This window comes from Triticum dicoccoides, chromosome 7A (assembly GCF_002162155.2).
Source record: "Triticum dicoccoides isolate Atlit2015 ecotype Zavitan chromosome 7A, WEW_v2.0, whole genome shotgun sequence".
Classification (NCBI taxonomy): domain Eukaryota; kingdom Viridiplantae; phylum Streptophyta; class Magnoliopsida; order Poales; family Poaceae; genus Triticum; species Triticum dicoccoides.
Window position 1 is genome coordinate 406,121,502 of NC_041392.1, and position 13,149 is coordinate 406,134,650.

The 13,149-nt window shown below is 47.6% G+C and overlaps 1 protein-coding gene across 1 annotated transcript; it reads right to left on the reverse strand.

Moving 5' to 3' along the window:
• Window positions 1-1,636: 1,636 nt before the first annotated feature.
• LOC119328885 (probable CCR4-associated factor 1 homolog 7) lies at window positions 1,637-2,988 on the reverse strand. The gene has a single exon (XM_037601881.1). The coding sequence runs from the start codon at window positions 2,795-2,797 to the stop codon at window positions 1,913-1,915; it is 885 nt and encodes a 294-aa protein (XP_037457778.1). The 5' UTR covers window positions 2,798-2,988; the 3' UTR covers window positions 1,637-1,912.
• Between the last annotated feature and the right edge of the window lie 10,161 nt (window positions 2,989-13,149).

Below are 13,149 nucleotides of genomic sequence, written 5' to 3' on the forward strand. Positions count from 1 at the left end.
TCATCCCTGCTCCTGGCGTTATGTAGGGACATGTGGGAAGTCAACCAAGCCAAGCCCTTTAAGTATAAAAAAGGCATGGCGGCAACATTTGTAGAAAGGAATACAGAAAAAAAAACACTGAAGCAGGAGTAGGTATTACACCACTACGGTGGCCTAAACCTGGGTAATCCTTCCACGCGTGTATGGAATGATTGAAGTGTTTAACCCGTGGCCGAACAACATAGGAGCAACATCGTAGCTTCGATCTCGACGATCATCCGCCAACACCATAGGAATTTAAACATGAGCTCAAACCTCATTTATTATTTTCAGCTTCGATCTCGACGATCATCCGCCAACATCATAGGAATTTAAACATGAGCTCAAACCTCATTTATTATTTTCTTTTGAGAAGTCCAATGAACTTGCACTCTGTGTCTCTCTCAATCCTTTTATATTCATGTTTTCATTTCCTATACCATCCAAAGACACTGCTTATAAAGTTCCTGTGTTTTGAAGTCTTTTTTGAAAAACTGGTTCCTCCTTTATTCAGTCAATAGAGTAGCATCATTTACAACCAAGGGAACCATCTCACTCGGAGGACAGTCCATCCAGATACTAGGGGAAGAGTACTTAGCTGCCTAGCTAGTTCGTGAGCGACATGGTTGCTCTCCCTATTACAATGATGATACACAACATGATTAAAATCTAACAACATATAATAACAGTCATAAGAAATGGCACTAGCAACTAAGCTAGAAGTACCATCTTTCAACGTGTTTTGAAGTCTAGTTGGAATTCACAGGACATGTCATCTCAATTCAAATAGTTTTTTTTCCTTCTATTCCTACGTTTCAAAATGCCTGCAATCCAAAGAAACCCTAAAACTATTCATTTCCATTTGCACCATCTAAAGACACATCTTATAAAATTCCTGTGTTTTGTAACCCTGTAGAATACATAGAACATGCTATCTCAATCCAATTTTTTCCTATTCCTATGTTAAAAAAAATCCCGCAATCCAAAGAAGCCCTCAGTTGCCACTGTAAAGGACCAAACGATCTTATCTTATCACCAGTGAAGAGAAAAACTGTAGGTTTAATTCCTACAATCCAAAGAAGCCCTCAATGGCCACTGTAAATGAGCAAACGATCTTATCTTATCACCTGCGAAGAGAAAAACTGTAGGTTTGATATCAATGGAGTAGTTCCCAGTATGGGACAAAACCAAAGTAGAACGCTGAATCAAGCTCTGCATTTACTGAAATGGTATTTGTGATACGTTAGCGAAATAAAGCAAGAAACTGGTATGATAGAACACATGTTGTGCACCTATGCACCTAAAAGGCTGCTAAAATAAACATTCTACATTACATGCAAGTCCCAGTAATTAAGGGGAGCCAGTCAAATAGTGTTTATCTTGCAGGATATCCATTACAATGGTTGATAAGAGGTGCTAGGGCTGTGCAAGCAATGATATGTTTGGACATACTTAATAGTCTAGACTGAAAAAAATATTAATCAACTACTTTGAGCTGCAATATGAAAATCATTCATTCTGAAGAATGAAAATCAACACAAACAATGAAGAGTTCATTGAATTCCACAGAAAGGCAATATGGCAGCAAAACTAAGACCAGATGGTTGACACCTCTATATGAATGACTGGGTTCCCCCCAAAATGCACAACAGTTCAATTTTCAGTCGTACACATCAAGGGCTGTCCCAAACCTTGATAGATGTCCCATACAGCTCAAAGGGAAAGACCGAGCATTCAACAGAACTACCATGATATAGCAACGAGAGTCATTTAACTGGGAACAATAGCTATACTATGGCAACCACAAGCAAATATTCAGATCAGAGAGCATATATTCAACAGAAACATTTCCTTTTTTTCAACCATAACATTGTCTTATTTGACTATCCATTACTCATTCGATGAGCAGAGCTGCTGGTGGTCTGTTCTCCCCACCATCAGAAATAAGACCATACAATACACCGGCATAATTCTCGGTCGATCCTCTGAAATATGCCTCCTTCAGCTTTTGGAAGCACTGCAAGGTCAGCAGCGAGTCGGACCCAGCCTGGTGGCAGATCCCCACACGTTGGACACCAAGTAGCTCACCAAGCTTGCTCAAGCCACCATGGAGGCTGCCGCAGTACTTCATGAGATGCTTGATGTCGTACAGCACAGGGAAGTAGATTCTGATGAGGTCAAAGAATCCAGGCATGGTGTCGGGTAGGTTCCGCCCGGTTAGCAGCTTGAGCAGGTACCCGAAGTCGTACCCGCTGTGGAATGTGACCCACTGGAGCTCAGCGTTGAGCAGGACGCCCGACGACATGAGCAGCTCGGCGAAGTGGCCTGTGTCAGCACCCTCGGTGGTGAAGCGGTCGAAGTCGATCCCGCTGTTGCGTAGCAGGTCGATGGAGTCAGCGTTGGCGGGGTCTGAGCGCGGATCGAAGCCCCGAAAGTTGAACTGCCAGGCGCAGGGGCGCCCCCCCGTGCCCCTGGCCGGGAGTGCGCCGTTCTCGTCGGAGAGGGTGAGACCAAGCTGGATGAGGCTCAGCATGTCGACGTTGGCCTTGAGGGTGGCGTAGTTGTACTCGTCATTGGAGCGAAAGCTCCCGAGCGGGCGGCACACGATGCCCGGGAACTCGGTGTCCATGGCGATGTACGGGTAATCGTCGACGACGTCACGGATCACGGCGAACTCCGCCTCGAGGTTGTTCGCCCATACCTCGCGGATCTCTACGCCCTCCTCGTCGGCGGGCTTACCATCATCGTCGGAGGAGGCGGGGGGTGGTGGGGCAGACATCGGAGTCGGTGCATCCAAAGATTAGGAGAGAGATCTTGTTGGGGGAGGAGGAGCGAAGCGGACTCTAGGGTTAGGGTTTGCGAGACAAACCGGCGGATCGGCGTGGTGGGGAAAGTAATAAGACGAGGAAGGGGAGGCAGAAGCAGGGGCCCACAGGTCAGCGCAGGCGGCGAGTGGAGCGAGAGGCTATGGGAGGAGAGGTGCGTGGACGATAAAGAGGTGGTGGGTGGGGAAGAAAGGAGAGGAAAGTGGAGGCGTAGTCACACCACGTGAGTTTTTTCTTATTTGTCAGTGTTTCATTTCATTTTATTTGTTGAAATTAAACTTTCATTGAAATTCACGCTGCAAGTGGGAACGGGCCGTCCGCGGCGCCGCTTAATCACGCCCGCATAATGTCATTCGTGGACGTCCACGGTTGAGAAAGAAAATATGTGAGACTTGTGAAACATCCCGCCAGGCTCGCATCTTACCCACATAACCCAAATATCCTTCCTCGATACAAACACTGGACATTAGGTATTCCGTGAAGATTGTCTCAAGAAAAAAAAGTATTCCGTGAGGAGTCGCTAGAGTGCTGGCGGCTAGCTAGCTCCTCCATGGCCGAGAAACCTCCCACCATCCTCTCTACTCCATGACTATCTCATTCTCTGACACTATTATCCGAGTCTAAGTTTAATAATGTGATGAATGGTTAAATCTGGTGACCGGCAAGGTTTCAGGAGCGGCTGATTGAAGGCGAGCAACAACCGCATCTAGGATCTCGATTCAACTAACAAGGCCCGCAAGAGCAGGCTGTTGACTGCGAGCATCACAAAGCAAAATCCAACCCACATGAGCAGGTTGTTGACTGTGAGAATCACAGAGCAAAATCCAACCCGTAGTGCGTTCAGCATGCAGCTGTGTTATGAAGTTTTAGTGATCCCCATCTGGCTTCCTTCCTGTGAGTTAGTCTAACGATTGATCTATTCTGTTTCGCTTTGTCTACTAATTATGTGGGCAAGCGGGCGTCCGCGAACAAACCATGTAGCATTTGTGGGTTACCCACATAAGCCCACATAAATAAGTGGACAGTTGCGACATTAAGTGGGACGCCCGCAGGTAATCCCACTTGCAGCCTGAACTGAAATGGTTGGTCTGTGAACAGTTTATCAAGAGGGTCAGGGCAACTCCAAACCAAATACCAAATGGACGGTTCTAAATGTATGCAGATATTTCTCGACGTGTTCGTGGGCAGTGGACGGGCAGCGGTGCGTGGACGATAATAATGGTTGCAGATCCAAGGGAGGTGATGGGTGGGGAAGAAATGAGATGAAAGTAAGCGGTGCAGCAAGCCGTTGTCACACCGCGTAAGCTCTCCCTTCATTTGTTAGTGTCCCATTATTATTTTTCTTCGTTATAAAATTAAACTTTCACATAAACAGTTAGTCTGTAAACAGTCTGCCAGGCAACTCCAAACTGAATACCAAATGGACGGTCCTAAATGTATGAGGACATTTCTCGACGTGTCTGTAAATAGTGGGCGGGCAGCCGGCCATCCAACTGAAGCGGAAATAATAGATGGTAAAAGGACCTAAAAACAACTAAAATCCTACTCCACTCATCTCCAACGGAGTGAGGTCGACGGCCCCGCGTGAGACGGTTCAGAGTTGACAACGAATGCCTCGTTGGCATCGCTGTCGTGTTGGTCTAGCGCGTCGTCGTCCTTGTCCTCCAGCCCCTCGAAGAGGCGGTTGCGCAACACCTTGTTGACGCGGAGCTGCCAACACTCGCAGCAGATGATGCATCATTGTGCACGGATGCGAGGACCGCCCGATTCTCATTCACGAAGCCCAGGTTCGTTGCAACCATGGCCATTACGGCATCTTCGAACATGCGCTCCGCCGAGAGTTGGTCCTCTGCGAGTCGGTGCTGAGCAAGAGGTGGTACCACTGCTGTTAGGGCATATTTCTCCCTTAGTGGTTTTGTTGATTGATGACAATGTCTTTGCAGACTGATCGTGTGCTTTGTGCATTTCAGATAATTGATCATATGGCATAAGACGATTCGAGCCCCGCGGAGTTTTTGAGTGAAGACGGTTGTTTTTCGTGCTTTTTTCGATGAACTTGAGTCGTAAGGAAACCGTACTATCAAGAGGGGCCCGCTTCAGAAAGGTTTGGGTGGAATCATCACGTACACATTCTTCTTTGCACCCCGGTTATCTTTCCGATTCGATGGAGTTCTTCCTCTGTTTTGCAGAAGGGTGTTGGAGTGTTGCCAGCAGTAGCACCGCTGCTAGTACCGTGTGTACTACCGTCCTATGCTCGGGGCTCGTTTTGTTGTGTCGGGTTACACGGTAGTCCATCGATAGTCCCTTTGGCTCCCTTCCGTGGAACCCCTTTTGACCCAGTACGACAAGCGGTAGTAGGAGCGATAGTTGAAGCGGTAGTACCGCTTATAGGTGGTAGTATTGCGCCTACTACTGTTGTCACTACCGCTCGCGGCTCTACTCTTCAGCGTTCCCCTGTTTGCCTCAGCGGTAGTAGGGAGCGGTAGTACCGGCTATAAGCAGTAGTACCGCCCATTTCGGGCGGTAGTACCGTTGTGTCCGTACTACCACTGCCCCTACCACCACAGTGCAGTAGTATTGCAACCCCAGCGGTAGTATCTCTGGGGCGAGCGGTAGTATCGCTCCGGCGGCACTACTAGCTCGTGGCCCTGTGTCATTGCACATACTTTCTGCCACTACCGCTTGGGCGGTAGTACCGCTCCTCAAGCGTTAGTACCGCTTATGTGCGGGCTGAGGGTTGCATAACAGTGGGATTTGTCCCCCACTATATAAAGGGGGTCTTCTTCTACAAGAAAAGTACCTCTTCCTCCTGAAAATTCCATTGTTGCTCCAAAGCTCATTTTAGCCCTATTTCTCTCCCTAGCCAATCAAACTTGTTGATTTTCTAGGGATTGGTTGAGAAGGCCCCGATCTACACTTCCACCAAGAGAAATTTGATTCCCCCACTAATCTCTTGCGGATCTTGTTACTCTTGGGTGTTTGAGCACCCTAGGTGGTTGAGGTCACCTCGGAGCCACAGTCCATTGTGGTGAAGCTTCGTGGTGCTGTTGGGAGCCTCCAATTTGGTTGTGGAGATTGCCCCAACCTTGTTTGTAAAGGCCGAGTTGCCGCCTTCAAGGGCACCACCAGTGGAATATAACGCCCTTGATGCGGCTATATCTCCTACGTGTCGAAGCACGACTTAGAGGCATAACCGCATTGAAAGCAATGTCGCAAGTATGGTAATCTTCACAACAACCCATGTAATATATAAAAGGGGAAAGGATACATAGTTGGCTTCACTCGCCACGTCACACAAATACATGAATAACATTACAATCACAATACACTCATGGTCTGACCACGGTACCAAAATAAAGATCAACCCCCACATGCGACACGGTCCCCGATCGCCCCAATGGGCACCACTACTGATCATTTGGGAAAGACACATAGTAACGACGAGAGTCTTCATCGAACTCCCACTTGAGCTCAAGCGCATCGTCTAGAGCGGTATCATCGGTCCCTGCATCTGGTTTTGGAAGTAATCTGTGAGTCACGGGGACTCAGCAATCTCGCACCCTCGCGATCAAGACTATTTAAGCTTATAGGTAAAGGCAAGGTAGTATGTGGAGCTGCAGTAAGCGACTAGCATATATGGTGGCTAACCTGTTCGCAAAAGAGAGCGAGAGGAGAAGGCAAAGCACGAACGAAGAACGATGATCAAGAAGTGATCCTAAAACAACCTACGTCAAGCATTACTCCAACACCGTGTTCACTTCTCGGACTCCGCCGAGAAGAGACCATCACGGTAACACACGCGGTTGATTCATTTTAATTAAATTAAGTTTCAAGTTATCTACAATCGGACATTAACAAATTCCCATCTGCCCATAACTGTGGGCACGGCTTTCGAAAGTTCAAAACCCTGCAGGGGTGTCCCAACTTAGCCCATCACAAGCTCTCACGGTCAACAAAGGATATTCCTTCTAGCGGGAAGACCCGATCAGGCTCGGAATCCCGGTTATAAGACATCCTCGACAATGGTAAAACAAGTCCAGCAAGACCACCCGCTGTGCCGACAAATCCCGATAGGAGCTGAACATATCTCGTTCTCAGGGCACACCGGATAAGCTAAGCGTACGGGAGCCAACGTAACCCAAGTTGCCAAGGGACGGCCCCGCACGGTGCTTTGGGTTGGACCAACACTTAGAGAAGCACTGGCCCGGGGGTTTAAAATAAAGATGACCCTTGAGTCCGTGAAACCCAAGGGAAAAAGGCTAGGTGGCGAATGGTAAAACCAAGGTCGGGCCTTGCTGGAGAAGTTTTATTCAAGGCGAACTGTCAAGGGGTTCCCATTATAACCCAACCGCGTAAGGAACGCAAAATCCGGGAACATAACACCGATATGACGGAAACTAGGGCGGCAAGAGTGGAACAAAACACTAGGCAAAAGGCCGAGCCTTCCACCCTTTACCAAGTATATAGGTGCATTAAGATAACAAGATAATATAGTGATATCCCAACAATAAACAATGTTCCAACAAGGAACGATCTCCAATCTACACCTGCAACTAGCAAAGCTATAAGAGGGGCTGAGCAAAGTGGTAACATAGCCAATCAACGGTTTTCTTAGACATGGTGGGTTAGAGGTTTGACATGGCAATTTGGGAGGCATGATAAGCAAGTGGTAGTCATCGTAGCATAGGCATAGCAAAAGAGCGAGCTTCTAGCAAGCAAAGATAGAAGTGATTTCGAGGGTATGATCATCTTGCCTACAAAGTTGTCAGAGTTGACTTGATCCTCGTAAGCGAACTCAACGGGCTCCTCGTTCACGAAATCGTCTCCCGGCTCTACCCAAACAAGAACAACAAGCAAACGGAACACAATCAACCACGTGCAATGCTCAAACAATATGATGCAAACATGGTATGGTATGCGGGATGCTGTATGTGATGCATATGCAAGATTTGACAAGGAATGATTGAACCTGGCCTCAACTGGGAAATCCAAGAATGCCACTGGAAAGGTGAGGTGATTTCGGTTGAAATCGATATAAAGATCACCGGAATCGGATGCACGGTTTGGAAATGGCAAGCATAACAAATATGGCACTGGTCTGCGATAATCAGCAAGTAGCCATCTAAATGCATCAAGATAAATATGCTACAGCACCCAAGCATGACAAAAAAATACATGGCAGGGATCCATTCATGATGCTTGACAAAAGATGAACACTGAGCTATGGCAAATTCATCCATTAACAGGTTCAAACAAGCACGGCAAAAGTGCAAACGATAACAGGTTTCAGACTTAGTGAAATTAACACAAGTCCGGAATTCAACATCAGGAAGCACACTTTAGAGCATGAAAACTACATGCTACAGGAACTTAACATGGCAAACCAAGGCATGACATGAAGCTACTGAAAGCACTTAACAAAAGTCCCTTAGTGACCTTGAGCCAATAGGGATCAGAAAATACAATTGCAAGCATGTGAACATGGCAAAAATATAAACAGATCTCAGACTTAGTGAATAACTGGAGCATGCAAATCAGTTAACGAGTAGGCATGTTCACGAGCTCGATGCACTCACTATAGAGCATGGCATGACAAAGTAAGCATACACCCAACAAGAATACATGACATAGAAGCTAGACATTGCAAGAACAACAACATAGCATGCACGGATCAATAGCAACATCCTCGGCAAAATCGCTAATCATGTCAAGAATCTGCCAGGATTCACGAAATAGCAAAAGTAGAACTCGATTGACTCAAGCTAGGTGCTCCATAAATGCAAACAAAGACATGGATGGATAGAGCACCACAATGTTAACAAAACATACTTACTGATCAACCTCAAAACAGGCACGGTTCACTAGGAAACAACATGAACATATGGCATAACGACAAAATCAGGACAAGGACTTAGTGAAATTCTAAGTCCCTGAAATCAGCATTACCGATTGCACTACTGTGCAAGCTTGTGCTAGTCACTACAGATATCACAAAAATACATGTTAGGTACCTCTGTAAAGATGGCATGACATATAACAAAGCACATGTAGAGCTCAGGAGCATATCATGCACACATTAATCATGGCAAAAATGACAAATATCTATTTGATGAAACAGATCTGCCAAGTTTATCATATAGCCCTCTTCCAACAGCATTTCGGGCATCAAGATGAGCTCAAATGAAAATGACGCAATGAGATGAAATGATGTACTCGTCGATACGAACATTTTGATATGCTACATGCACAAATCGGAGGTACGGATGCAGAGATACGACATGATGAAGATGCCTAAAAATACTGAAAAACTTGGGACTTAGTGAAATCTTTACCCTCCGGATCTAGGGTTTAGTGAAATCTTTACCCTTCGGATCTAGGGTTTACTGTAGCTGGCAGCGCGCGCGAACCGATGCAACTCCGGGGAGCTCTATAGGCGAGGGGAAGGCCGGATCCGGTCCCCCTCCGTCCGGATCCGACGGCGGGCGGCGGCGCCGGCCACCGTGGGGGTCCCTGGAGGCGCGGGGAGACGCGGTGGAGTTCGGCGAGGCCGGCGGCGGTCACCGGAAATGGCGGGCGGCGGGGCAGCGGTCGACGCGGCGGCGCGGCGGCGGGGAAAAGGCGAGGAGGCGCGGGCGCGAGGAGGAAGAAGCGGGCGCGGGCGGAGCGCGGCCTCAGCCCAGACGGCGGCGGGGAGGGCCGGCGCTGGGCCTGGCGGGCCCGCGCAGCGCCGGCGAAGTGGGGCTCGCCCGCGGGACAGGTGGCAGCTGCTGGTTCGTCCGGTGGAGCGGGCGGACGTGTCCGGCCATCCGGATTTTGTCCGGCGGCGCGTGGAGAGGGAGGGGTCTAGGGTTTGCCCGAGATTTTTGGAAGGGGATCTATTTATAGACGTCTAGGGATGTCCAAATTGAGTGTGGTTTTCGGCCACGCGAACGTGATCGAACACTCTAGACGATAGAAGGGGTTTAGATGGGTTTTGGGCCAAATTGGAAGGGTGTTGGGCTGCAACACATACAAGGCCTTCTCGATCCCTCGGTTAACCGTTGGAGTATCAAACGAAGTCCAAATGGCACGAAACTTGACAGGAGGTCTACCGGTAGTAAACCAAGGCCGCTTGGCAAGTCTCGGTCCAAACCCGAAATGTTTAACCCCCACACACGAAAAGAGGTAGAAAGGACCACCGGAGGGCATAGGAGCGCCGGAATGCAAAACGGACAACGGGGAAAAAGCTCGGATGCATGAGACGAACACGTATGCAAATGCAATGCACATGATGACATGATATGAGATGCATGACAAAGGCAACAACACACAGAGACAAAAACCCGAACCCGAGGAAAAATAAAATAACTTAGGCCGGAAACGGCAAGAGTTGTGGTACAGATAAGGTAAATTACATCTGGGGTGTTACAACACTCCACCACTACGAAAGGATCTCGTCCCGAGATCTAGGACTGGAAAAATGCCGGGTACTCAGAACGGAGGTGGTCCTCGCGTTCCCAGGTGGCTTCACGGTCGGAATGGTGTGACCACTTGACTTTGAGGAATTTGATTGACTTATTGCGAGTCTTGCACTCAGTTTCTTCAAGAATAGCAACATGGTGCTCACGATAAGAAAGGTCTTCTTAGAGATCAATGTCTTCGAAGTTGACGGTGCGGTCAGGAGTCTTGAAGCACTTGCGGAGCTGAGAGACATGGAACACGTCGTGCACATTTGCAAAGTTGGAGGGAATCTCAAGTTGATAGGCGAGATCGCCTCTCTTGTTGACGATCTTGAAAGGGCCCACGTATCTAGGGGCGAGCTTCCCTTTGATACCGAAGCCACGAGTACCTTTCATTGGAGAGATGCGGAGCTAAACATGGTCTCCGATCTCGAAAACCAAATCACGATGCTTACTATCATAGCAGCTCTTCTGGCGCGATTGCGCTGCTTTGAGGTTATCACGAATGACTTTGCACATTTCCTCTGCCTCTATGATCAAGTCATTTCCAAGAAGTTGACGTTCACCGGTCTCTGACCAGTTAAGAGGAGTACGACACTTCCTGCCATAGAGAATTTCAAATGGGGCCTTGCCCGAACTCGCTTGGAAGCTGTTGTTGTAGGAGAACTCGGCATATGGAAGACAATCTTCCCACTTCATACCAAAAGATATAACGCAAGCCCTGAGCATATCTTCGAGAATCTGATTGACACGCTCGACTTGACCGCTAGTTTGAGGATGAAAAGCTGTGCTGAAACGGATGTTGGTGCCCATGGCCTTCTGGAAAGAATCCCAAAACTTGGAGGTAAAGATGCTGCCACGATCTGAAGAGATCAACTGCGGAATGTCATGCAGAGAGACAATCCGAGAGGTATAAAGCTCCGCCAATTGAGCTGTAATGATAGACTCTTTGATAGGCAGAAAGTGAGCCACTTCAATGAGTTTGTCGATGACAACGAATATAGCATCATTGCCACGCTTGGACTTTGGAAATCCCGTCACGAAGTCCATCTCAATGTGGTCAAACTTCCATTCTGGAATGGCAAGAGGTTGGAGGAGACCAGCTGGTCATTGGTGTTCTGCCTTCACTCTTCTGCAGACATCACATTCATTCACGAACTGAGCAATCTCGCGCTTCATTCGAGTCCACCAATATGCCTGCTTGAGGTCCTGGTACATCTTCGTACTCCCAGGGTGGATGGAGAGGAGTGAATTGTGAGCCTCATTCATAATGACTTTATGAAGGTCACCTTTAGGCACAACAATGCGATCCTCAAAGAAGAGAGTATCCTTGTCATTAAGGCGATAGCACTTGTACTTGGATTGACTCTTGGCAATCCCAATCTTCACCTTCTTCACCATAGCATCAAGAAGTTGAGCCTCATGAATCTGATCTTCCAAAGTAGGAGAGACTTGAAGGTTGGCGAGGAAACCTTGAGGAACAACTTGCAGATTGAGTTTGCGGAAAGCTTCACAAAGCTCGGGTTGGTAAGGTTTGAGAATCAGACTGTTGTAGTAAGCCTTCCTGCTCAATGTGTCAGCAATTACATTGGCCTTGCCTGGAGTATATTCGATACTCGGATTATACTCTTGAATCATTTCGACCCAACGAGTCTGCCTGAGGTTGAGATTAGGCTGAGTGAAGATGTACTTGAGACTCTTATGGTCAGTGAAGATGTCCACTTTTCTTCCCAATAGGAGATGTCTCCAAGTCAAAAGAGCATGCACAATTGCTGCCAACTCGAGCTCATGAGTGGGGTAGTTCTTCACGTGCTTCTGGAGAAGGTTGGAAAGCGGCTTCGTGATCTTTGAAAAGTTCTCAACGAACCTTCGACAGTAGCTTGCGAGACCAAGGAAGCTGCGGAGTTGCTTCACATTCTGAGGTGGTTCCAAATTCACAATTGCAAACACCTTCTCAGGATTCACCGCTATGCCCTTGGCAGAAATGATATGTCCAAGATAGAGAACCTCATCGAGCCAAAACTCGCACTTTGAAAACTTGGCGTAGAACTGATGTTCTCTGAGCTTATCGAGCACCAAATGCAAGTGCTTGGCATGATCTTCCTTGTTCTTGGAAAAGACCAAAATGTCATCGAGGTAGACCAAGACGAAGTCATTTGTGTAGGCGTTGAAGATGAAGTTCATCATGCGAGAGAAAGTCAGAGGAGCGTTGACGAGGCCAAAAGACATGACAGTGTATTCATATGAACCATAGCTTGTTCTGAAAGCCGTCTTGGGAGTATCTTGCTCACGAATTAGAATCTGGTGATAGCCCATACGGACATCAAGCTTGGAGAACACTTGAGCACCTTTGAGTTGTTCAAACAGCTTGTTGATGTTGGGAAGTGGGTACTTGTTCTTTATATTCTTCTTGTTCAATGGATGGTAGTCAACACAAAGTCGGTCCATTCCATCCTTCTTCTTCACAAAAAGAAGTCCACAACCCCATGGAGAAGAACTAGGTCAGATGAGACCCATTCACTCTTCAATATCGAGTTGCTTCTTCAGCTCTTTCAACTCTTCAGGTCCAAGCTTGTAGGAACGTTTGCAAACAGGTTCCGTGCCCAGCTCAAGATCGATAATGAATTCAACTGGCCGGTGCGGAGGCATTCCTGGAAGCTCTTCTGGAAAGACATCTTGATATTCGCAAACGACTGGAATTTGAGAGATGGCATCCAGTTCACCCTTCTCATTGAGAGAAAACAGATGGATGGTATCGTCATTAGCGGCAAGGACAATTACATCCTCAGACGAATGAGTCAATTGAATCTGCCTGGCAGCACAATCAAGCTGAGCCTTGTGCTTAGAAAGCCAGTCCATTCCAAGAA

Excerpts from the sequence above, each read along its gene's own strand:
- LOC119328885 (XM_037601881.1), bottom strand. The coding sequence starts at position 2,797 with ATGTCTGCCCCACCACCCCCCGCCTCCTCCGACGATGATGGTAAGCCC.